Here is a 22,189-nt window from a genome sequence, read left to right on the forward strand (position 1 = left end):
GCTATAGGAGGGTCATGCAGGTGCTCTGCTTGAAGCTTCCTTTTTGACCCTCCTGTACGATGCCTAGGACACTTTATGGCAAGAAGTCATGCTGTGGCTTTGGCCACAGGCCTAAGAGTAGGTCCTGAACCTCCCCTGAAGCAAAGGACTAGGAGGCTGGCGGCCAAGGGGGGAGCCTGCTGCTGCTGGAGGGTTCAGCCAGTGCAGGCTGCCTGAGTGAGGAAAAGCCCCAGGCTCAGCTGCTCCCAGCATCTGGCCTGCTTAGTGGTCTGCTCCTTGGTTAGTCCTCTTGCTTCTCCCAGCCTCTGAGGTGTCCTCTGCCTTTGCTGGGGTGGGAGATGAGTTTCTCCTGGGCTCTGCTTCCCTCTGGTGGACAAGTGCTCCTGCTGCTGCCCAAGAGCCAGGCCGGGTCAGCAAGGAGCAGGGTGTTACTGCTGTTTGCAAGCAGGAGGTGGAACTAGCTAACCGTAGAAGTTTTAGTGGTGCCAGTAATTCCTTATTATCGGGGACAAGTGATCAATGGGAGGGAGCGCTGAGAGAGGAGAGCCAAAATTACATCCCTGCCGCTGCTAGCTTGGCCTTCAGCCTTTGGCTTTGACTTGCACAAATGAGCACAGCAGCTTCTGCCTCGGGTTGTGAGCAGACAGCTTTTCTTCCATCCTGGTTTGTATTTGCTCTTACCCTCCTTCCATCAGTGCTGGTTCTTGGCGTTCATCCCTTTAAACCCTCGCTGTTTGTTCTACCAGGAATGACCCTGCTCAAAGCACAGCAAGGAGGGCAGCGGGGCTGCTGCCCTGCCAGCGGAAAGGAGCAACCAGGCCTGGGAGGCTGGAGACAGAATGGGTATCGACGACAACAGCCAAGGCTGGAAGAAAACACGGGCACTCTGTGCATTTTCCCAGCCCTGAGCTGCAGGCACATGGCCATGCAGATCCAGGAGGCCATGAGGCAAGCAGGGCACAAGGGGAGATGGTCAGGCACTCGGTGCCACCTTCTGGGTTCTGGCTGCAGGGTGCTGATAACCAGCGGGTGACACCAACCTGGGGCTCCCACGAAGGTTTGAGACAGATTTGGGGCCCTCCCTCGATCAGCACAAGCCTCCCTGGTCCAGCTCAGAAACAAAAGGATGCTACTTCTGCAAGCGATAATGAGAGGTTTATTCTTTTCAGCAGCCTGGGGGGAGGGCGGAGAAGAGCAGAAGGCTCCTTCCCCTCTCACCCCTGCAGCAGGCATTACCCACACACACACATGCAGCCAGGGATGGGCACAGGGGCCGGGCTCGGGCACCAGCCAGTGGGGCCTGGAGGAGATGCACTTGAAAGCCACAAAAAAATAACAGGGCAGGGGGGAGGTCACTGTGGTAGCAGCAGAGATAAAAATCATAGGGAGGGAGTCGCAGGGCATGGGGCTAAGCTGAGCAAGGTATGTCCCAGAAGGGGAGCATGGCCTCTCACCAGGGGTGGGCACCTGGGATCCCTTTCCCACCAGGAAGGACCTAGAGGAGAAGACAGCCTGGCCCAGACCGCAGCCTCCTCTCTCAAGACACGCCAACAAACACAAGCAGAGACGGAAGAACATGTAAGGCTGCAAAACACCATGCGTACCCCACCCTGGGGCAGCCCTTGCACGCACCCCCCCCCGCCCCAGCAGGCAGACCTGCCAGTGCCACCAGCGGTCACAAGTGCCTGGGAGAGCAGCTCTGTGCCCAGCTCCCTGGGGGAAGGACAGCCTGCCTAGCCCACCAGCTTGTTCCACGGGATGGTGCTGAAGAAGGTGTGGGACTTCAGCTTTGCCAAGCCACCTCCTCCAGAGCCCAAGCGCCGCTTTGGGTTGTACTGTAGGAGCTGCAGAGAAAGGGGATGAGACAGCAGGATGGAGAGGTGGGGACACTGTAAAAGCTACCCAGGTTGGACCCTCTAGCCCCATCCTCCCTCCCATCCACCCAAGCCCCTCACCTCAGTGAGCAGCGACGTAGCGGCCAGGCTGAGCCCCTCCGGCAGATGCAACTGGGTGTGAGGCTGAATCCCTGAAGGGTGGTTTTGGGACAATGGCTGCAGGAGGCAGAGGGTGATGGTGAGCGGAGGCGCTGAGGAGGGTAGGAGCACCCTGCTGAGCCTCCATCGCCACACAACCCCAGCTCTACACAGCAGGATCTAAAACCGGGTGTCTGAACACCCAGAAACCATGTGCAGGCGCTAGGAATCGCACGCCTGAAGTAACCCGGCACAGTGCTGAGGTGCCAGCAGGGCAAGGCACCCTCCCAGCCCCACATGGCAGGGAGCTCTTGTGCTACGTACGGCGTCACCTCCTCCTCCCCACCTTCCACAGCTCCTCTGCCTCTTACCACTCCTGTCAGCAACTCGTACAAGAGAGCGCCAAAGCTCCAGCAGTCAGCTGCTTCGGTGGGCTCCGTGATCCCCCCCACTTCTGCAGAGAGAGCCAGAGAGGCGTTACAGCTGGAGGCAGGGAGCACCAGTGGCTGGGCCACGCCAGGCACATCTCGCTGCCTGCAGAAGCCCCTTCTCCCCCGGTTGGCAGCACTGGGCTAAGGGCAGGAGAAGGCAGGGGACGCGTCCCTTACCTGGGGCACTGTACAGCTCTTCCCGTGCCTGGCTGCAGCACTGGGGCTCCACCTCTGTCCACTGGCCAAAGAAGGTGAGACGGACGTGACCTGCAGAGCAGCACCAGAGCCAAAAGCAGGGAGGTTAGGACAAAGCTAAGGAACTTTGGTCAGAGCACAAAGCCGAGCCATGTCCCTGCAACTGAGAACAGCCAGGGCACTGGGTCCCTGCTGTGCCGCGAGCGCAGACACTGTGCATCCCCTGGCACTGCGCACCCCCCGGCATCCCATGCAGCTGGTAAGACTGGTTAAGTGGGCTCCAATCTCGCAGACCCCAGGGCAGGCTGTAGTGAGGAAAGAAGCAGTGCCAAAGAGCGGAAGGTTAGCTTTCCCCTTCCAAAGCTCTCCGCATTCTTCTTTTCCTAAGCAATTTCCAGTTTGCCCCAAATGAGCAGGGACATGCGCTCAGCTTGCACTGACAGTGGTACCCATGGCCTGGAGGGACGGGCAACCTCCAGAATACCCCAGCGAGCAGTAATTACGAGCAGGGAAACGCTGCAATCCCACTAACCTCAGGCACAGTTCAGCCGGTCTCAGCTCCCCCATGCTGGGATTCCCCAGGCAGCCAGCCCTGACATGGGAGCAGGAGCAATGCATTCCTGTGGCTGCAGAGCCATCTCTTGTAATTACCACTTGGAAGTCCCAACTGAGGCCGCACTTCCAAACAGCCAAACCTCCCCAGACTCCCACCCTCCCCCAAAACAAACCCAAGAAATTCCGTGTCCCTGGAAATGGGGCAAACAGCAGTCTCCCAGCCGAGAGGCCAGTCTCCTTCTCCTCGGGGCAGCGGCCTGGGGCACTACCTACCGGCTGCATCAAGCAGCAGGTTCCTGGGGTTGAGGTCCCGGCACAATACACCCTGTTGGTGAAGTCCCTCTAAGGCCAGGAGGATTTCCGCTGCCCACAGCTGCACCTGCTCCTCCTTCACAGCCCACGCTCTCCGGCCGTGCCCATGGGAAGCCAGAGCCTGGCACTGTCCTGACAGCGGCTGCTCTCTGAGCTGGCCACGGGTCAGGTTTGCTCCCCGCGAGGGCTCCCGCGCCGCTGGGTCGGGCCCATGGGGCTTGACAGAGCTGGAGGGGGCAACTCCTGCATGAAGCTGCCGCTGACCCAAGGAGGTCAGGAGAGGCCGAGCCCAGGGGACCTCAGACACTTGCTGAGACGGCAGCTCCCCTGCCCCTGGCTGGTCCCCTCTCACAGTCTTTGGTACGGGGCCGGGTGTCTGGGGAAGCCTTCCACCGGCACATGGTCCGGGGTCTTGTTGGGAGGCTGGTCTCTCCGATACGCAGCCCGTGCTGCTCCTTAGAGCGTCCCAGGGATAGATGACCAGGGCCTGGTTGGTAAGGTGGCTGGGGCCTTTGGCTGATGCTGCTGGAACATGGTCCATGATGCCAGACGTAGCCTGGGTGACGCTTAAGTCCTGCCCTCCAGGTGTAGCCCTTGTGCCACCAGCAGGAGCGGGGTGAAGCCGGCAGTGGTTCCCTGAGTCGAAGTCCATGGGGTCAGGGGACTGCTCCCGAGGGGGCAAGGCATCCATGTTTCCCAATACTCGGTGGGTCGTAGAGCATGGGAGGTCACTGCCCATTCGAGCAGAGAAGACGGAGACTTGGCTGCTGCCCTGGGAGCTTCCCACACCGTCCTCTCTGCCACGGTTCCTCAGGGCTTGAATGGTGTTTGCATCGGCAGAGCCCTGCTGGACACGGTACTTGGAGCGGAGGTGAGACCACAGTGTCTCCCCTGGGAAGTGGAGAGAAGAGCAAGTGATGGTGCAGAAAGCATCCCTGGTTCCCCTGCCGTGGACACTGCCCATTCAGGCACAGGCCAAGGCCCGCAGGCTGGGGACATGACCGAGCATCTCCCCAGCAAAGCTCAGGTCCATGCAGAGTATTCCCCAGCCCTATAAGCACACCATGCTCAACGCCACACCTCCCCCGGGACCTGGCACACCAAAGGCTCATTCCCCCCTCCTTTAGAAGCCCTGATCCCCCTTCTGCACAGTCTCCTTGGTCCCAGCTCTGCCACTTCCATGTCAACGGTCAACCACATCTTCAAGCATGCCCCTGATCCCACCGCCATTCACACTTTCTCCTGAAAACCTTTTCCTCTCCATGTGATGGTGATGTTAGAGAGCTCCCCCAGCATGGCACAGACCCCATGGGTCAGCAGTGGGCCGGAGCAGTGAGCCCTGGAGCCCACAGCACACTGCCGGGGCTTCCCAGTCTCCCCACATTCAGCTGCTGGCTGCTTTCTGCAAATTCATCCTACAGCAACGCATGAGGAGCTGAGGCTGTTCTCCAACACACATCAGCCTTCATTTGTCATTGCTGGACTCCAGCTGCTGCTCCCTAGACATCCGTGCAACCAGCAGAGAGCAAAGAAGCTCCTTGGAACAAGCCTCCACCTTGTCACACTTCTTCACCAGGATCTGGGACAGGCCCCAAGCTTGCCTCCTTGTTGTACCCAAACCTAAATGTGCTCCCTGCCCTTTATGCTCCGATTCTCCATCTCCTCTCTTCGGTCTGATCTCAGAATCCAGTGTGGCCTCTTCTTTTGTAACCAAAAAATGTTTTATAAAGGTCTTATCAAAAGTTTTGTTCTACAACATCCAGGTGAACTACCTCACTTGGTTCTCCTCCATCATTTTCCTGTCATGGACAAACAATTCAAGTAAAACGAAGAGGTTTTTCTTTTCAAGACACTGGACCACATCAGCCTCAAGGCATGGCCACTCCTTCCCACAGGACTCAGTGGTCCCTAAGGCGAGTTTCCACATAACACCCCTACACACACAACCTCTTTCTCCTTGTAGGTCTCCACAGGCCCATTTCTAGGTTACTTCCCCAGCTGGCTCTTACCAAACCTCCAGAATCCCCAATACAGCTGAGCAGTTCCTTCCACAAAGTCTTTAAGCCCTGGTACCCATCACCCTTCTATGAAAAAGACAGCTTGTGCTGTCACTATAAAAAACAGTCCCAAACCAGCAGAAGAAACATATTTGAGACTTTAAAGAAAGGGAGGCTGGGGATAAGAGCGGGGTGCTCCACAGATGGGAGGCAACGCTGTTCCTACTCACCCTGCACGTGCTCCAGGTGGAGGAAGATGGAGTCCTCGCTCACGTAGTAGCACAGCAGCTTGACCATGAAGGGGACCCCATGAGGGATGATGGTCTGTCGCTCACGGGTCTCAACATGGGATTTGGGGAGGCTCTGAGGAGGTACAGGTAGATGGACATTACAGCACAGTAGAGGCTTGGATTCCCTGCAACCTAGCACCTGGCAGGGCAGGAGGCCAGACAGAAAGGCAGTGTGCCATCTGCTAAGCCCCACGGCTGTTCCCCTGTGTCACCTGCAATGGAGCTCCCTGTCAGCCCCCAGCTGTGACAAGGCAGAGCGGTCCCCACCTGCACTGCGGGACCCAGAGGACGCTGCTGGTCCAGAGCAGTGGCCTTCCCCCACAACTGCCCCTGCTTCCCGCAGATGGGAATCCATCATCCCAGCCCTCTCTCCTCTCCCCTCTGGAACTGATGCTTCTCCTTGTCATGCCTCCTTGTCCAATTATAGAAGTCCTTTATTTTTAGTTCCAAGGGCACTGGAAAATGCCCTAGGACTTGTACTGACCACACCTCACCCACTATCTGCTTCAGGGGTTGACCCAGATTAACACGGGCGTAAGGCTTGGCTTGCAACTTTACAAGGCAGAGGAACGGAGGACCAAGGAGAACGGCTTCCCTTCCGATCACAGAAGATGGCAGAGGCAGCCAAGAGAAGCTTTATGAACACCGAACTTCCACTAACACTTCTGTGATCTGCTATTTTGCAGTCCTCTCACCTGCCCCAGCCATATGCTTGGACAGGGAGAAACAGGCAGATGAAACTGAAAACACTCACCTTAAGTATAAAGGTCCCACCAGTGGCTGGATCCTGGACGATCTGCACCTGGGAGCAATATATACAGTACCGGTCAGAAGCGGTGACTGCTCCTGCCCCAACACACACCCAACGCACCCAGGAACGACCCAGGGACTCAACTCTGCAACAACAAACCGCCACCCAACTAGAGGAGTTTGGTGGTGCACAAACCTCTACTCTTGAAAGACAAAACACAGGTTATTAGCAATGACATAGCCATGGAGCCAGGGAGCAGAGCTAATTAAGACAGAGGTGACTCCCACACCATTTTTGATTCCTTCACAACGAAGGCTTTTCACTGCTCCTTCCTGGCTCTGTGGGGTGCGCTGGGCTGCTCACCCGGGCCTCTGCAGGACAGGGGGACCACATCAGTCCTGACAAACTGAGATGTGAACAGCAGAGGAGAGCAACGTGCCAGGGTGCGTATGGAGATGGTAAGCCATCTTCACTCCAAGATCATGAACTACTAATTAGTTGATACACCAGTATAGTTTATCTTCTGCTGAAGTTTTAGTTATCCATAGGAGCCCACCACCATGGTAGCTAAGCATCAAGCATGATTCCATGCATGGGAAAGAACCAGATGCATCAACCTCCTTGTAAATATTTTGAGACATCTTATAAGCAAAAGGAATGGGGACATTAAGAGATCTCCCAACTAACCCCTAAAGGGTCTTCCATCCTCGCCTGCAAATTTTCCATGGTGGGAATGGTGTGGATGGCAACCCTCATATTCCCTCACATTCCTTGGTGGGTGTGCTGGGGGCTGGCACCCCCATCCCAGCTGCCAGGACCCTCCAGGTCACGCTCCCCTTGGTCCAGCCCCAGCCTCACTCCCCCCACATCCCAGTCCCAGATCAAGTCATTACCTTATCGATCACTCCCACAACCTTACACCGTCTCAGGTTCTCCACCGCCGAGCTCAGCGTCCTGATCGGCCGGAAGCGCAGGCTGCTGTAACCCTGCAAGGCAGTGAAGGAGAGGATGAGGGACCTAGAGATGCTACTGTCCGTGAGAGCGGGTGGAAGAAGTCCCCGTGTTTTCCAGAGCAGGCAGCAATACTGCCGGGCTGGTCAACACCCAGAGACAGCTCTCCAACCACCATAGTTGATTCCTAACGTCGGCTGGGACATTTTCTCGGCCAGCTCCTGGATTTCTGAAGATTTCAGGTAAAGCTTGCACCTGCAGCGGAGGTAAAGTTACTCCAAAATTTACACCTGGACCTGGACTGCCTCAGCGCTGATGGGATCTGTACGGAAGGCAGCTGCTGTTCTCCTCTCGTCCTTCTCACCAGGCCCCGACCCTGCCCTGCCTCGCTCACCTCTCCCTTCATTAACCATCTGCTCCCCACCGTGCAGCAGGCAGCCATTGTCTTGGGTTTCCACCCAGATGGGAACAATGACAGGGAAGATGACATTTTTAACATCTGACAAGGTGGTTCCCCCCAGTGGCTTCGGTCTCACTGAAAATGGCCATTTTCACTACGATGCCACAAGCTAAAACGCTCACACATGGGGGAATGCACCCCATGCAAGCTGTGCCCACCTCAGCTCCTCGCTCCAGGCAGGGTAAAGGGCTGCCAGCCCCCCCACAGCCCCCGGCATGCCGGGACACTCTGCAGTTGATGCGTCTGCCATTTTCTCTATGCCACCTTACTGTGACATCTGGCAGAGGTGGCTGAGGAGGCTCAGCGGGGCTGCTTTATGCGTCCAACCCACCTCCCCCCAGGTTTCTCAGTGCCACCAATCCACTGCCATCCCACCTGTGCCACCCCACGCCAGCCCCTCACCGTGGCGGTGGGGTTGCCACCCCCCGCAGCCCGCTGGAGGTGGCAGTTGAAGATCTCCTCCGCACGCCTGAGGTACTGTGTGATCTTCCGCTTCACAGCCTCCCGACGCTCCTTGTTGGGGTCAACTGTGGGTGGGGCAGAGGGTGGGCGTGAGGGGCCTGCTGTGCTCCCTGGAAGGATGTCCTGGTCCCCTGGCCATGCTCCCCAAAGGGATGCCCCTGTCCCCTAGCCATGCTCCCTGGAGGCATGCCCCATCCTGACCACATTCCGCAGAGGAATGCCCTAGTCCCCTGGCCAGGCTCCCTGGAGTGATGCCCCAGTCCCCCCGCTGGTTTCCCCTGAGGGATGCCCCAGTGCCCTGGCTGGTTTCCCTGCGTGGATGCCCTGGCCCCAGGCTGTGCTCCTTAGAGGGATGCCCCGGTCTCCTAGCTGTGCTCCCTGGAGGCATGCCCCATCCTGACCGCATTTCCCAGAGCAATGCCCCAGCCCCCTGGCCATGCTCCCCAGGGGGATGCCCCAGTCCCCTCGCTGGCTTCCCCTGAGGGATGCCCTGTTCTCCGGCCGGCCGTGCTCCTTAAAGGGGTGCCCCAGTCCCCTGGCTGTGGTCCCCGGAGGGATGCCCCATCCTGACCACACTCCCCATGAGGATGCCCTGGTCCCCTGGCTGTGCTCCCCGGAGGGATGCCCTGACCCTCTTGCTGGTTTCCCTTGAGGAATGCCCCGGTCCCCTGGCTGTGCTCCCCGGAGGGATGCCCTGACCCTCTTGCTGGTTTCCCTTGAGGAATGCCCCGGTCCCCTGGCTGTGCTCCCCGGAGGGATGCCCCATCATGACCACGCTCCCCATAAGGATGCCCTGGTCCCCCGGCCGTGCTCCCCGGAGGGATGCCCCCGCCGAGGCGGCCTGGCGCACCCTGCACGCCGCGGAGCAGCACGTCCACGCCGTTCTGGTAGTGGTTGAAGGCCTCCTCGTAGTCCTCGCTGACGTCCCGCTCCAGCGCCAGCCGCAGCTGCCGCGCCGCCTCCACCAGGTAGTCCCGCCGCCCGCCGCCCTCGGGCCCCGCCGGCGAGACGCGGCTCCGCAGCTGCCCCAGGTAGACGCGGGCCTGCGCCAGCGCCCGGGAGCAGGGCTCGGCCTCCGGGCGGATCATGGCCCCGCACCGCCGCCCTGCGCCGCCGGGAGACAGGGAGCGGGGAGGCGCCGGTAAGGCCCCGCCGCCGGCCGCTCACCGGCGCCGCTGACCGGTTCCGGTGACCGGCATCGCCCCGTCGCCCGTCCCGTCCCCCCACTCCCCTCCCCGGGCACCCACCTGGCCGAGCCCCGCCGGCAGCATCCCCCGGCGCCGGCAGATGCGGCGGGGCGGCACCGGGCCCGCGTGCCGCCGCCGCGCGCCCCCGGGGCGGCGGGGCGGCGCTGATTGGCTGCGGATGAGGTCACCACACACCCCACCCACCCCCACCCCCACCTCCCGCCGCCCCGCGGCACCGGGGACGCACCCGAGGGTCCCGGACGGGGCCGGGAGGGTCGGGTCCCGCCCGGGGTCGGGGATCCCGGGGCCGGGGGGGGGCGGTGTCTGGTCTCCGCCGGGGTCGGGGGTCCCGGTCCGAGGGGGAGTCGGGTCCCGGACGGGGTTGGGGGGGGTCCTGGCCAGGGTCCCCCCGCCGACCCCTCCCTGCCCCAAGGGAGGTTCTTCATCTCTCCGTTAACGTGCAGTGAGCATCACCATCACCCACCCCCCGCTTCTTGCTTTATTATCATCGTTAGTCACCATTAGTTGTCCTTAATTAATAAAGCTCCCGTTCATTAAGGACTGCCCGTGCTACTGTGTTTCCTTCCTCCCGTAACACGTAATTAGCCGTGTTTTAAATAGCCTTTGCCTCTACCTGCATCTGGAAGGGTGCACCCGGGGAGCCGCTGGGTGACCTGCCTCTTCTGCACGGCCCCCCCCGGGGCACTGAGGGCTCCCCTGGTTTGTATCTTGCAAGCTGGTGTCGTTGCCTCCCTTCCCCCGCCACCCCCCCCCAAACCCTGGGCTCTCAGCTGGCCCTTTTACCACTCGTTTACCAGCCTCCTTTGTTTTTACGAACTGATTTCAAATAGAGAGAGCAGGGGAACGTCAGCACAAATGCATTAAGGCACAGCGTAGCGAAGATCCCGGCTGGTGTTTTAACGAATGCTTTGTACGTGGAAAATATCCGCCTTTGGCTTAGCCTAGAAGCCTGCATTCTTGGCCCCCTGGTATGGCTTTTTCTCGGAAGGCCGGGTCTGCAGGGCCCGCCAGGTCACCCCAGCCACCAGTGCGGGAGATTTGCCGACTCGGGAGCGCTCAGCCAGTCGTGGCTCAGGCCAGCTGGTTTCCTGCGTCTGCGGAACGGTCAGTCGAGGTCCAAATAACTTTCTTTCTGGAGGGTCGGGGGGGGGGACGACCTGCAAAGGGAGGACAGCTGGCAAAGGGAGGACAGCTGAAATCCCAGTGATGCTCTAGGAAAGACTGCGCTGAGATAGGTTGGGAAGAAGGAGGCACCTGCATTTTTGTCCGCCCCTTGCTAACTGCCAGGCACGTCCCACTGCGACAGCAGATGTTTCCAAAAAGGCGGTTTTACTTCGTTGGGAGCTGGCCCCATCGCAGCCACACCGGCCTGGACAGTCACTGCGTTCAGCCCTAGCCGGAGCCAGTACTTGCTGTGGGGCTGGCCCCAGCCTTTCCCAAGGAGGGACCAGATGGCACCTGAGCTTGGAGCAGAGCAGAGGCCCCAGAGCTAGGCTAGGATGCCCAAGGGGGCACCCATTCATGGCTGCCCCATCACTTCGTACCCTGCACACACCGATGGCGGGGCATCTCCCCCAGCTCAGGTCACCCAGGCAGCTCTTTTGTGCTTCCCAATCTTTGAACAGCAGAACAGGAAAAGTAAATCCCGTGCCGGCATCTCAGCTCAGCAACAAAACACCCTCTTTCTTAACGAAGGCCATTTGTTTAGGAGTGCGAAAGGCTGATGCTGTGCCTCAGAGGGCAGGTCTGGTAGGATGCTCTGTGAGACAAGCCTCTGCCCAAACATAATCCCTGTGCTTGGTTCTTTGATTTCTTCTCAAAACACTTCCAAGTTCCTTTTTCCCACCAATCTCTACCTAACAGAGCCCATTTTTTTCTGCCCAGCCTGTTTAAAGCCCCCAGTCTATAGGTTTTTTAATTCCAACCAGAGCCCGGAGTCTCCTCCTTCAAGAGAAAAGTCTGAGCAAGCAAGAAATGAAGCGGGGCCCGGGATGAGGACAGGGACTCTGCCAGCAGGACTCCCCTGCCTGACTTCAGCAGATCTGTGTGGGCCTGGAGAGGACAGAGAGCACAGGTAAACTACAAAACCCAGTGTAAGGTGTCTGTAGAGGAGGTTGGATATCAGGGGGATGGTGACAGAGAGATGTGTGATGGGACGTCACCGGCAGGGGAACAAAATTCCAGTTGAGTTCATTGCCCAACACCTCCTGTAGCCCTTTGTCCTGGTTTGAGCGACACAGGACTAATTTCTCTTCCAATGCTTGGGAAAACGGCACTTTTAGAAGACTCCAGTGTCTGAATTTGTGAAAATATTTACTTTATAGACAGCTATTGTATGGGTTTCAAGGTCTCAGTGTTTTCGAACTCGCCAGGTGCAGGGATGAGGAGGAGCGAGACCTGGGCACTTGACCCCGGGCTGGCCAACAGCATTATTTCATACCATGAACGTTGCATTCAATATAAATTAGAAAGTTTGCTGCACAGTGCTCTCTCTCCCTTGATGGCGGCAGTCCAGAGAACTTGCCCCAAACCCCCGAGCCCTTCTCTTCCCCACGAAGCCGCAGCGCTGGCAGTGTCCGGCGTTTGCTGTCCCCTGCTGGGAGTGCACAGCTTCCTGCTGATGGAATGGGCTGAGAATAATCCTCCTGTATTTTATATTGGTATCGGGATCAATATTGGTTCTTTAGTATTATTAATGTTAATAATTAAGTCTTATTCTATTAAATTTGTTTACATTTCAACCTTTGGGTTTCCTTGTTTTTCCCGATTCCCCTTCCTGGGTGGGGAGGGCTCATCGTGTGATAGAATAATTGTCTAAATGACAATAAATTGTTGTGGGTTCTTCCAACCATAACACCCTTGTAGAGATAAACCGGCCGTTACTCAAAGTCACATCAGGACGGTATTTAAAGTTGTTTGTTTTTTTTTTGTTTCACACAATTAAAGCTGTGTCCCCTCTGGATGGGAAGGGAGGAGCTGGAAGATGGTGGTTTGGCTTCCTTTTGGGGGCCCACGGCAGAGCTTTGCAGGGCTGAGCAGGGCCGAGTCTGGGCGATGGCGGGGTGGCTCAGCCCTGCGCAGACAGGCTGCGGGGCCGGTGAGGCGAAGGGGACACGGGGCAGCGCAGAGGAGAGTGAGCCAAAGGCATTGGCGAGGAGACATGCCCCAGGGACTGGCCTGCGAGGAGGAGGCTTGCGGGGGGAGAAGATGCGTACCAGCCCCGAGGCACAGCGGCCCTTAGCTGTGGGCTTCCAGTTTCCCATGTCAGTGCCGCTTGGAGGACGTTAAATTTGGGTGATTATTTTTAGATTAACCTGCTGAAGAGCTTGTGGCCCTTACTGGGAAGTGCAAACTTCCAAAGAAAAAACCAGCACCAACAAGTAAGAGGGAGGGGAGTGAGAGCCGCCCTTTTTTCTCACCGCCTAAAATAGCCGCATGAGAGCTGACAAAAGCTTAAAACAGGCCGAGGCTGCAAACACTGCTGGCTGCAGCAAGCCCAGCTTTGTGAGGACGCAAAAATCTTGTAAGTCACAAGCAAGAAGAGGCGAGGACCTCCGCGCATCTTTATTTGCCCCGGAAACACGCAGGAGACGTGCAGGTACAGGGAGAAGCTGCTGGGAGGCAGCGCTCTGCTGGCACCCCAGGGTCTGGGAGGCTGGAGGTTACCAGCGCAGCGTTAACAACAAGGCTTCATCAGCTGCCATCTCTGGGCTCATCTCCTCCTGGCCCTTTCAGGTAATTCCCCCCCAAAATACGTGATGTTTTGTTCTTAGCGCAGCCTGGAGCCCAGCTTATGTTTTGTCTCCCCTAAAACTCCCCTTCTAAACCATCTTGCTGCAGCTCTGGCTCCTAAAGCTTTATTAAACAAACCTTTGCTCTGTAAGGCTGGGAGACACAAGGCAGGAGCGCAGGGACGCTGATAACCCAGCGGCGTGCTGCTCCCGCGGGAGAGCTGCCCGTCTGCGAGGGGTACACAGGCAGGAGAAGGATGGGGGATTTGGGAGCAGCGGGGCTGGGGCATGTTTGCTGCCTGTCCGTGGAGGACCAGCATGGGGTCGTTCTGCTCCCTGCTGGCTTTGGGACTCGGGGTCTGTCCTGGTCCCTTTACAAGGGAACCAGTCCCTTCCTACGGCCCCACTCGGCAGTGCTGGGGGAACATGGGGGTCCGCAGATGTAGCTGCCCCTGTCAGGGTGCTCAGGGGACACATCTGCTGTGGCCAGTGTGGGCTGACAGGAGCTACTGATGTAAGCCTCCAAAAAAGGCACAACTGGGAGCAACACAGGAGGACAGACAGCGGCTGGTCCCCTTGGAAGGGAGCATGGTTGGTGGCCAGAAGCCTCGAGGCCAGGAGCCCCGCTCTTCCCCTCTTGGCAGCAGGTCCCCAACCTGACCCTCATGTCACCATTGGGCGTGATGTCCTGCTGGAAGTCCCTGCCACCCTTCAATGAGGAGGGTCCCAGAGGCCCCAGGGTTCTCCCCTCTGGTAGGGACACGCAGGGGCAGGGGAAGGAGCGGGTCCTCCCCCGGGCGTATCATGCCTGCAGCAACCCCAGGAGCTTTGGAGAGTTGCTGGGACTCATCAGGTTCCCCTCACTGGTGAAGCCTCAGTAAACCCCCCCCCCCCAGTGCTGGAGGGAGTCCCAACACCTGGAGATGCCACTCCCAAACCTCCCATGCTGGTGGTGCCACATCCTTGCTGTCCACCCTGACACCCCATGCCAGGGGAGGAGAATAGATGCAGCACCCAGGGGACTCAGGCGATGCAGGGGGAGAAGCGACACAGGGCAGCCGTGCGAGGCAGGCGCCCAGCCCCACGGGCTTTGGGCAGAGCTGCCTGAAAACTCTCCGTGCCCAGCAGCAGCCAAAGAGGTGACACCCGACACCAGGAACCGTTAGGAAAAGCCACTGGGCAGGAGCTTGTTTGATTTTTTTTTTTTAACCCTAATCACCACTCTTGACAAATTTATTTTTTTATTAATTAACATCCTTGGGCTTATGTAACTTCCTTTTTAAAGGTTTAATACTACCACAGTGAAAATTCTACTGTTAAAAACAATATAGAAACCATCACACACATGCCTCGAGTGCTGCACACAGTCCTCCTTCAGCCTCAAAGTGTAACCAGCCAGGCTGAAATGGCACACAGGGATGGGGAGAGCCTGCAGGGACCAGGACAGGCCACCGGAGCTAGGGTGCCACGTGGCCCATGCAAACCCCGAGCAGCACGGGAAGGGGAGCAGCGAGTCCCCCTCATCCATGAAGCAGCCAAGGAGGAGCTTCATGGGCTGTTGTTGGGACAGAGCCCACATAGGCTGTGCCCCAGAACACTGCGGATGCCAGAAGTGGAAATGGGGTCCAAAGGGATCCAGACAGGATCCAGCTGCACGGGTACACTCACCCAGTCTACACCATGCTGCATGTGGCAGCATGGAGGTTCACGTCATCTCAACACGCGCCACCTGCTTCCCCTGCCAGGGTACCACTGCCACAGGACCTGCCCTGTCCCCGTGTCCTTGTGCCAGCCCCAGGCAGCACCAGCATTAGGGGTCTGAGGGATCCTGCCCCAGCTATGGGCTGCCCTGTCAGACACGGGGAGGAGCTGCCGCCTTGGACCCCAACACCTGCTACGTTGGGCTCCACTCTTGCTTTTTAGCACAGGATAAACCACAGGTCATCTCATTCGATGGTAACTTTAGAGCCTTTGCCCATCTTGCCCTCCAGACTTTTGCTTGAACCTTTCAAGAATAACCCTTGATTTTGTTTTAACCCCATGCCCGGGATGCCCAGCTTGGCCTTAGGGTTTCCAGCAACGTGTGCTGCTCCAGGGCACAGCACAGCAGGGGATACATTTGGCAGCCAGCCCCAGCCCCACCGCAGCAGGAGTGGGAAAGGGGAGAGGGAGAGCCCCAGGGGCACCACTTAAGGCACACAGAAACAAGGGCTGGGGCTGCCCCACAGACCTGGGCACAGACCAGGCTGAGTGGGGAAAGCAGGAAGCAACAGCACCCACAGCCACCTTGACGAGGACCACCAGCCCCCTACACCCGCAAGGATGTTCCCAGTAAGCGACGGGGCTCCCAGGCCAGCCTGTCCCCATGCTGGGTGATATGAGCTTTGATGGGGTGTTTCTTGGGTGGGAAGGCCCACGGGCAGCCTGCCCCCCACTGCTCCAACCTTGCATCAGCCCAGCCACAGGGAAGGAAAGCCATGGGACAGTGAGCCAGACATTTGGACTGGGGTGAGAACAGGATGGGGATGGTTAACGGGGGGGGAGGGTACCAGCCCCACGTCACGGTGTGGAGGAGGACAGTTCCCCCAAGGGTCTCCCAGTACCCACCTGAGCTCCAGCACATGGGTAGCCCCCAGCCTGGGGAAGCAGCTTAGTCCTGACCTGCTGGTTGCCCATCTCCAACATCGCACCAAGGGAACCCCTTGGGTCCTGCAGGAGTTGGTGCTGGGGACAAGCCCCGGGCCACCACAGGACTGCCCTCCTCCAGCCTGGGTGCCCATGGGGAAGAGCGCTGCCTGCAGCTGCTGGAAAGCAGAGAGGAGCGCTCGCACTGCCAGCTCCTGTGTCCAACCACCAGTTTTATTGAGCAGGGCAAGGCTGGGACGTGGCTGTGAGTACGCGAGGAGCCCCGGCAACCCCAATTCCCTCCCCTTCCCCACCAGGGGGGCTTCCCAGGCAAGTTCCCTGGCACCCTCCTGGGCTGCCCCATGCCAAGGCTGGGACGGACGCAGCCCTGCAGCCTTGCCTGCCCATTTCCTTCCTCCCCAGCTGCAGGGCGCTGGCAGGACAGAGCAGTTTTGCAGCTGCAACTCTCCGATCTGTCTCTGTCCGCGCCCCCCATCATGCTGTCCCCAGCCAGATCCAGCAGCACGGCCACCAGCTCCGCTCCTCGTTGCCCCCAGGATGCCCTCAAACACCAACACCCTGCTTGAGCTGCTCATCTTCAGCCCCGGGTCTGGTCATGGGTCCTTTCGTCCTGCTGCCAGCAGTGCAGAGGGGGCAAGAGAGTCCTTGGTTCCAGGCTGCACTCCCGCCAGGGCCAAGCAAGAGTCCAGTCAGCTCTTCCCTGCCGGAGTCCTGCTCCCCACTGCTGCTTGGAGGGACACGGCTCCACACGTCCCCCACACCATGGGGGAAACGCAGCTGGCTCAAACCCAGGCGGCAGGAGCGAGGCCGGGGGCAGAGCGGAGGCTACCTGCGTGGCGTGCCACATCTGCAAAGAGAGCACGGCACGGGGTGAGTGCTGCCAGGATGGGGGGACGGACACCAGGACCTCCAGGATCACCCACTCTGCCCCACGCCCCCACAGCACCAAACTATGGGGTAGGGACCGCAGGCAGCCTCTTCACGGGGAGGAGTGAGGGCAATGGGGCTGAGCCCCGAGCAGCAAACTTCAGACAAAACAGGGAAATACAACAGGAAAGTGCCAGCCACAGGCACCGTGTCCCAAAACCGTCTGCAGGAAGAGTCCAGCCTGTCACAGCAAGCGGTTCGAGAGAGTCAGCTAAATGTAAGGAGGGAAAGGGTAGAGTAACCCAAACAACGACTAGTCAAGGACTGCAGGAAGGACACAGCCGGCAGCAAGATGAGGCTGAAACTGGAAATTCAGGGATCCAGGAAACCCCAGCGTGGTCTGTGATGGTGATAGAGCTACAAACCATCAAGTCACCCAGCCCATCCATCCCCACCCTGGGTGGGACCGGCCAGCTTTGAGCAGCTGAGCCTGGAGACTACCCAGAGCACCTATTGAGCCTTCAGGAAAAGGCCTGTTTCCCCAGAGCCGCCCACTGTCCCCCCCTTGTCCTGCTTTCTCCTGTGTCTGCTCCGCACAAGCCCCTCACAGCATCAGTAAAGACCTTAAGGCTTAACGAAGCTGCTCTTCCCAAAGAAATAAGACACCACCCATACCTGCCCCTTCTCACTTACAGTTCACAGTCTTTACGTCTCTTCTTCTCTTGTCTTCTCTTACCTCGGCCCTTGGACCTCCTCCTTCAAAAAGGAAAGTACCACAAGACAGGCTGATGTGTGGGAGATGAGACCCCCCAACCCCAGCCAGTAACGCCACCCCTGACATCGCTTACCTTCCCAGCCTCATCAGGTCCTGCCGGGGCCTGCGGGGTGGGAAAAGGACAGTGAAGTGGTTACTTGGGCAATGTCGTCTGTTGAGCTGCTGTTGAGGTGGTTTATCAAGATGCCCCAGTGCGCAGCATGAGCTACCTGTTACCATTCATGCTTAAAACAGACCCAATACAACTTGTCTCCATGTTATCAGCTCCTCAGCCGGGACCTGACTGCAGTCGGCAGAGAGAAGGCAGACACAGCAAAGGGGCAGGGGATAGTCAACTTTGGTGACTCCCCTGGGGATGTGACATGTTGCCCATGAGGCCAGGAAGCACAGGTTCAGTTTCAGCTGCTCTCAGTGACAGCTTCCATAGCTCAGCTGGTTAAACAAGATGCAACGTCCTGAGTAACACGTGGGATCTGCTGCAAGACACCAGCCACAACATACTTGGCTTAAGCATCCCCGAGAGGGGGCAAGGCCAGGACATCCACCACGCCTATGCTAAACTTCAAAGCAGAGCCATGTAAAGGTGTGGAAGGCGGCTTACGGAGAAGCCGAAAGGTGCTGCAGAAGCAAGAAGTTTACACAGATTCAAAGGCTGTCTGCACAAGTACTCATAAGAGATCCCCTGGGAGTTACCCTAAGTAGGAAAACCACAACAGGCTCAGGAAATTCCCTGCACGGAAAATAGCTGGAAATGGACGGGGGGAAGTAACACATGTGCTTCTTCCCATTCCCTCTTCTGCATCCACCGACAGATCCTCCAGAGACGCTTCCAGAGCTGGACAGGCCTTGGGTCTGCTCCAGCACAGCCGCTCTTAACAACTGCAGGGGAATACCGATCTGGGGATCCTCTTCTTCCAGGCAAAGATCACATCTCACAGCTGCCCAGCAGGACCCTCAATCCCCAGTTTTCGCAATACTAAATCACCCTGGGGTCACGATGGAAAGCAAACGCCAGGACCCCCATGCAGACAGTGCCGGAGAGCTCTGTGGCAGGGACCAGCTCTGGGCAGCACCGGAGTCGCTCCCTGCTCCCACAGCACTGCAGCCCCTGGGCAGAGGCCCTGTCCTGCCCAAGCTCTCACCATTTCTGGGACACAGTGAGCACCCTGAGGGGTTAAATGTGTGCCAGGAGTTTGCAGCAGGTTGGTGCTGCGCATCCATCCTGGGCCAGTGCTGCGTATCCCTGATCCATGTCAGGTCAGCGCTGCATGTTTTAAGCTTTCATTTGTTGGCTTGGATGCAAACCCCTGCTCCCCGGTCCTGGATGAGGCAGCCTCCCTTAAATGGGAGCCCAAGACCCAGCCCTTCAGCTTTCTCTTTGAGCCACGGTCATGCTCAGGTATGCCAAGCCAGGGAGCCCCCTGCTGAGCCACCACCTTGGGCACACTGCTGCACACCAAACACCTGCCTCAGAGCCACCAGCCTTGCTCCGTTACCCAGAGGAGCACACACCAGGCATGCCAAGGTGTCCACAAGGATAGGGGGCACAGACATCCCTGCTGACAGAGCTGGGGTGCCACAGGTGCCACAGCAGCTCCAGCCCTGTGGACAATGCCACGCACCCCCTTGGCTGCAGGGAGCAGGCTGCAGAGATGCGGAGCTGCCTGCAGCTGAGCAAGGGCCATAAGCACCGGCAAACCCCAGCGCGGAGACAGTGGGGGTGTCGCAGCATGGCCGGGGTGCCCCCAGGGCATCCTTGTCCCACAGGCAGAGTGAGCTGGCAGGGTCGCTCTTGCTGAAGGGGCACAGAGGTGGAAAACAAGCCCGGGGGTCCCTACCTGCACTCGCACTGCTTGTGCTCGGTGAACGCCATCTCCACGTAGGGTGCCTCCCCATTTGGCTTTATCTTCAGGAGCTGAAAGAGGAGCAAAGGTTACCTCCCGGCCAGCGGCAGGAGGGGGCTGGAAGGAGTCCCACGGCACTGCCTCGACACCTCAGCCTCTTGGGCAGACGCGTGTCTAACCTGTTCCTCGGGACCTCCGGCAGCGGAGACTCCACCTCCGCACGCAGGCAGTGCCGGCCAGGCCCGGCCGCCCCAGCAGCTTGGGAGGCTCTGCTAGTGCCGCCCTGTGTCTTCAGGGCTGTAATTTAAGCGCCGTGGTCCTGGGATTTCCCAGCCTTAGAGGAGATTGTTCTGTCTCTGTCTTTGTGGAGAGCTTTCACATATTTGACCACTTTGCACATCTCCCGTCTCCGATGGAAATATCCCGCTAGTCATGTTTTCCAGACCATTCCTGTTGCTGCTGCCTCCTCCTGGCCCCCTTTCCCATAGCCCAGAGCCTGGAGTCAGTACCACGGTGCCTCCCCAGCCCATGGGGTGCAGGATTTGCCCTGCCACGTGTCAGTCCACAGCTCAGCCCAGAGCTGGAGTTGGACATCCAGGGGCTTCACAGGGTATGTCCATCATTGGTGTGATCCACACTAGCCCCCGCAGAAGTGCCTGACATTGTCATCCCACTCACGGCAGCAGGATCCCTGCCTTGGAGGGAGACTTGTGCTTGGGAATTTGCCTCCTGTTCCTGTCAGGCCCTTGCTCCACCTCAGTCAAGTTTTTTTGGAGACTCCCACCCTGCCTTCCAACACGCTTTCAACCCCAGAGGGACCAAAATCACTGGTGATTTATTGCAGGCACTCTCTAGTCTGTCATCCACAGCAAACCACAGCTTTTCCCTGCTCCCTCCAGCAGTGCAGCACAAGGGCTGCAGTGTGAGGACAACGGCTGCCCGACGCACGGGGAAGAGCCATCCAGCAGCTTGTTCGCAGCCCAGGATCTCCCACCCCACTTCCCTCAGCTCCCACACTGGGGACTGGAAATGCAGCCGGTGCAGCCCTTTGAGCCCCCAGCACAAGTTCACTGTCAGCACCACCGACCTCTCCCTGCGATTCGGGGGCAGTACCTGCTTTGCCCCAGCAGGCAGAGTCACAGGCAACTGGGAAACGGGCAACTGGGAAACCTCCAGCCCCACTGAAGGACAGGGAAGGTCTGGAAAGGCAGCTGGCAGTCAGCCAGACAGACCACGCAGAGAGGAGAGGGCAGGGAAGCAGGGAGTGAGGCCAGTACCACCAGGGGTGTCACCTGGCCTCAGGGACAAGCCCAAAGAGCAGGCAGAGGGACCCTCCTGATTCGGTGTGCATTTGAGCAGTTGTGAGTAACCCCCCCTCCCCTGTTATCCATGCTGCTACGATGTCTGGGAGATGAGAAGCTGCAAGTTCACCCTCCCGGCGCTTGGCAAGTAGCCTACCACCTCCCCAGCGCAGCCACAGCCCTGCAGTGGCAGTGCTTACCTGCATGGTGACCGTGCTTGTCTCCACGGGGACGCAGCGGAGACCCTCGTCCCCGCAGCAGCCTCCGCAGCGCTGCAGGGAGACGCAGGAGGGTCTGAAAATGTACTCCACCTCGTTGGGGAACTCGGTAATGACATCCACCAGCTGCTCCAGAGGCCGGCAGAAACTACGATTCCAGATCTCCCGAAAGGTCAGGACTGCAAGAGACCGGGGTAGGGGGGATGTAAGGAGGCACCCCGGAGAGGCTGAACCCAGCGGACCCACTGCCGGGGCAGGTGCACCAGCCGCGGTGGGGTCCTGCTCCCATCACAGGGGCACAGGGATGCAGAGGACCCCCTGGTGCCCCCAGTAAGCCCATCACCACACTGGTGCGACGGCTCGCACAGCCACCACAGCCACCTCGATGGGCTCTTTCTCCACCTGCCCGCCAGCTCCGTCTCCTCCTTCTCAGGCACCCGCTTCCCCCCCGCACCCCCGTCTCCCCTCACCCCTCCTCGGCGGGCGCCGAAGCCCAGCCCCGCAGAAAACCGTCCCCTCGGGTTTCCCAGCAGGAGGGCCAGAGGGGAGCCAAAGCGGAGCCTTTCTGCCCGGCACCCGGCACCGGAGAAGCGGCAAGCCCGGGGCAGGGCTGCGCTCCGCTCCGGCCCGCGACGCTGCCCGGTGCCGCAAGCGCCCGGGGCGGGGGGGACGGGCTGCTCCGAGCCCCGGCACTGCTCCCCGCTCCCCACCGGGCATCGCCGGGGGGATAACGGCCCCGGGGGATACCGAGCTCCCCCCGGCCCTGCGCGCAGCCCTCCCCGCGCTGCCGCCCCCTCCCAGCCGGGATACCGGCGGCCGCCCGCTGCCAACTCACCGGGCGGCTCCGCGCTGGCGGTCCCCCGCGCCTCCGGGGCCTGCAGGGAGGGAAAGGCGGGCGCTGGCGGGGGCGGCACAGGGGGACCCGCCGCCGCCCCCCGCCCCAACGCCGGAAGGGGCTGCCCCGGTCGCCACCGCCACCGGGGGCAGCGGCATCGGCGGGGCCGGGCTGCCCCCGCTCCGACCCCCCTCCCGCCCCCCGGCTCTCACCGGGGCGGGCGGCGCCCCCAGCGCCCCGGCCACCAGCAGCCGCAGGAAGGCGCCGAGCAGCCGCATCGCCGCTCCCGCCGCCCCGGCACCGACTCAGCGCCGCCGCTACCGGCTCGCCGCCCTCGGCATGCCGCCCCGCCGCCGCCGGGCCACCGGCCCCGCCGTGCCGCCTCCG

At 59.6% G+C, this 22,189-nt stretch overlaps 2 protein-coding genes across 2 annotated transcripts; both read right to left on the reverse strand.

Moving 5' to 3' along the window:
- Window positions 1-1,135: 1,135 nt before the first annotated feature.
- Window positions 1,136-9,706, reverse strand: RPS6KL1 (ribosomal protein S6 kinase like 1). The gene is made up of 11 exons (XM_074585280.1): window positions 9,625-9,706; window positions 9,228-9,482; window positions 8,318-8,442; window positions 7,398-7,490; window positions 6,508-6,555; window positions 5,694-5,826; window positions 3,428-4,357; window positions 2,582-2,671; window positions 2,345-2,427; window positions 1,956-2,051; window positions 1,136-1,844 (listed from the first exon to the last, which is right to left on the reverse strand). The coding sequence occupies exons 2-11, from the start codon at window positions 9,463-9,465 to the stop codon at window positions 1,734-1,736; spliced, it is 1,947 nt and encodes a 648-aa protein (XP_074441381.1). The 5' UTR covers window positions 9,466-9,482; window positions 9,625-9,706; the 3' UTR covers window positions 1,136-1,733.
- Window positions 9,707-13,247: 3,541 nt separating this feature from the next.
- PGF (placental growth factor) lies at window positions 13,248-22,189 on the reverse strand. The gene is made up of 7 exons (XM_074585281.1): window positions 22,015-22,189; window positions 21,803-21,842; window positions 20,950-21,146; window positions 19,443-19,519; window positions 17,678-17,707; window positions 17,523-17,585; window positions 13,248-16,809 (listed from the first exon to the last, which is right to left on the reverse strand). Exons 1-7 carry the CDS (start codon window positions 22,078-22,080, stop codon window positions 16,788-16,790), a joined length of 495 nt encoding a protein of 164 aa, XP_074441382.1. The 5' UTR covers window positions 22,081-22,189; the 3' UTR covers window positions 13,248-16,787.

This window comes from Larus michahellis, chromosome 4 (genome assembly GCF_964199755.1).
Source record: "Larus michahellis chromosome 4, bLarMic1.1, whole genome shotgun sequence".
NCBI classification, from domain to species: Eukaryota; Metazoa; Chordata; class Aves; order Charadriiformes; family Laridae; genus Larus; species Larus michahellis.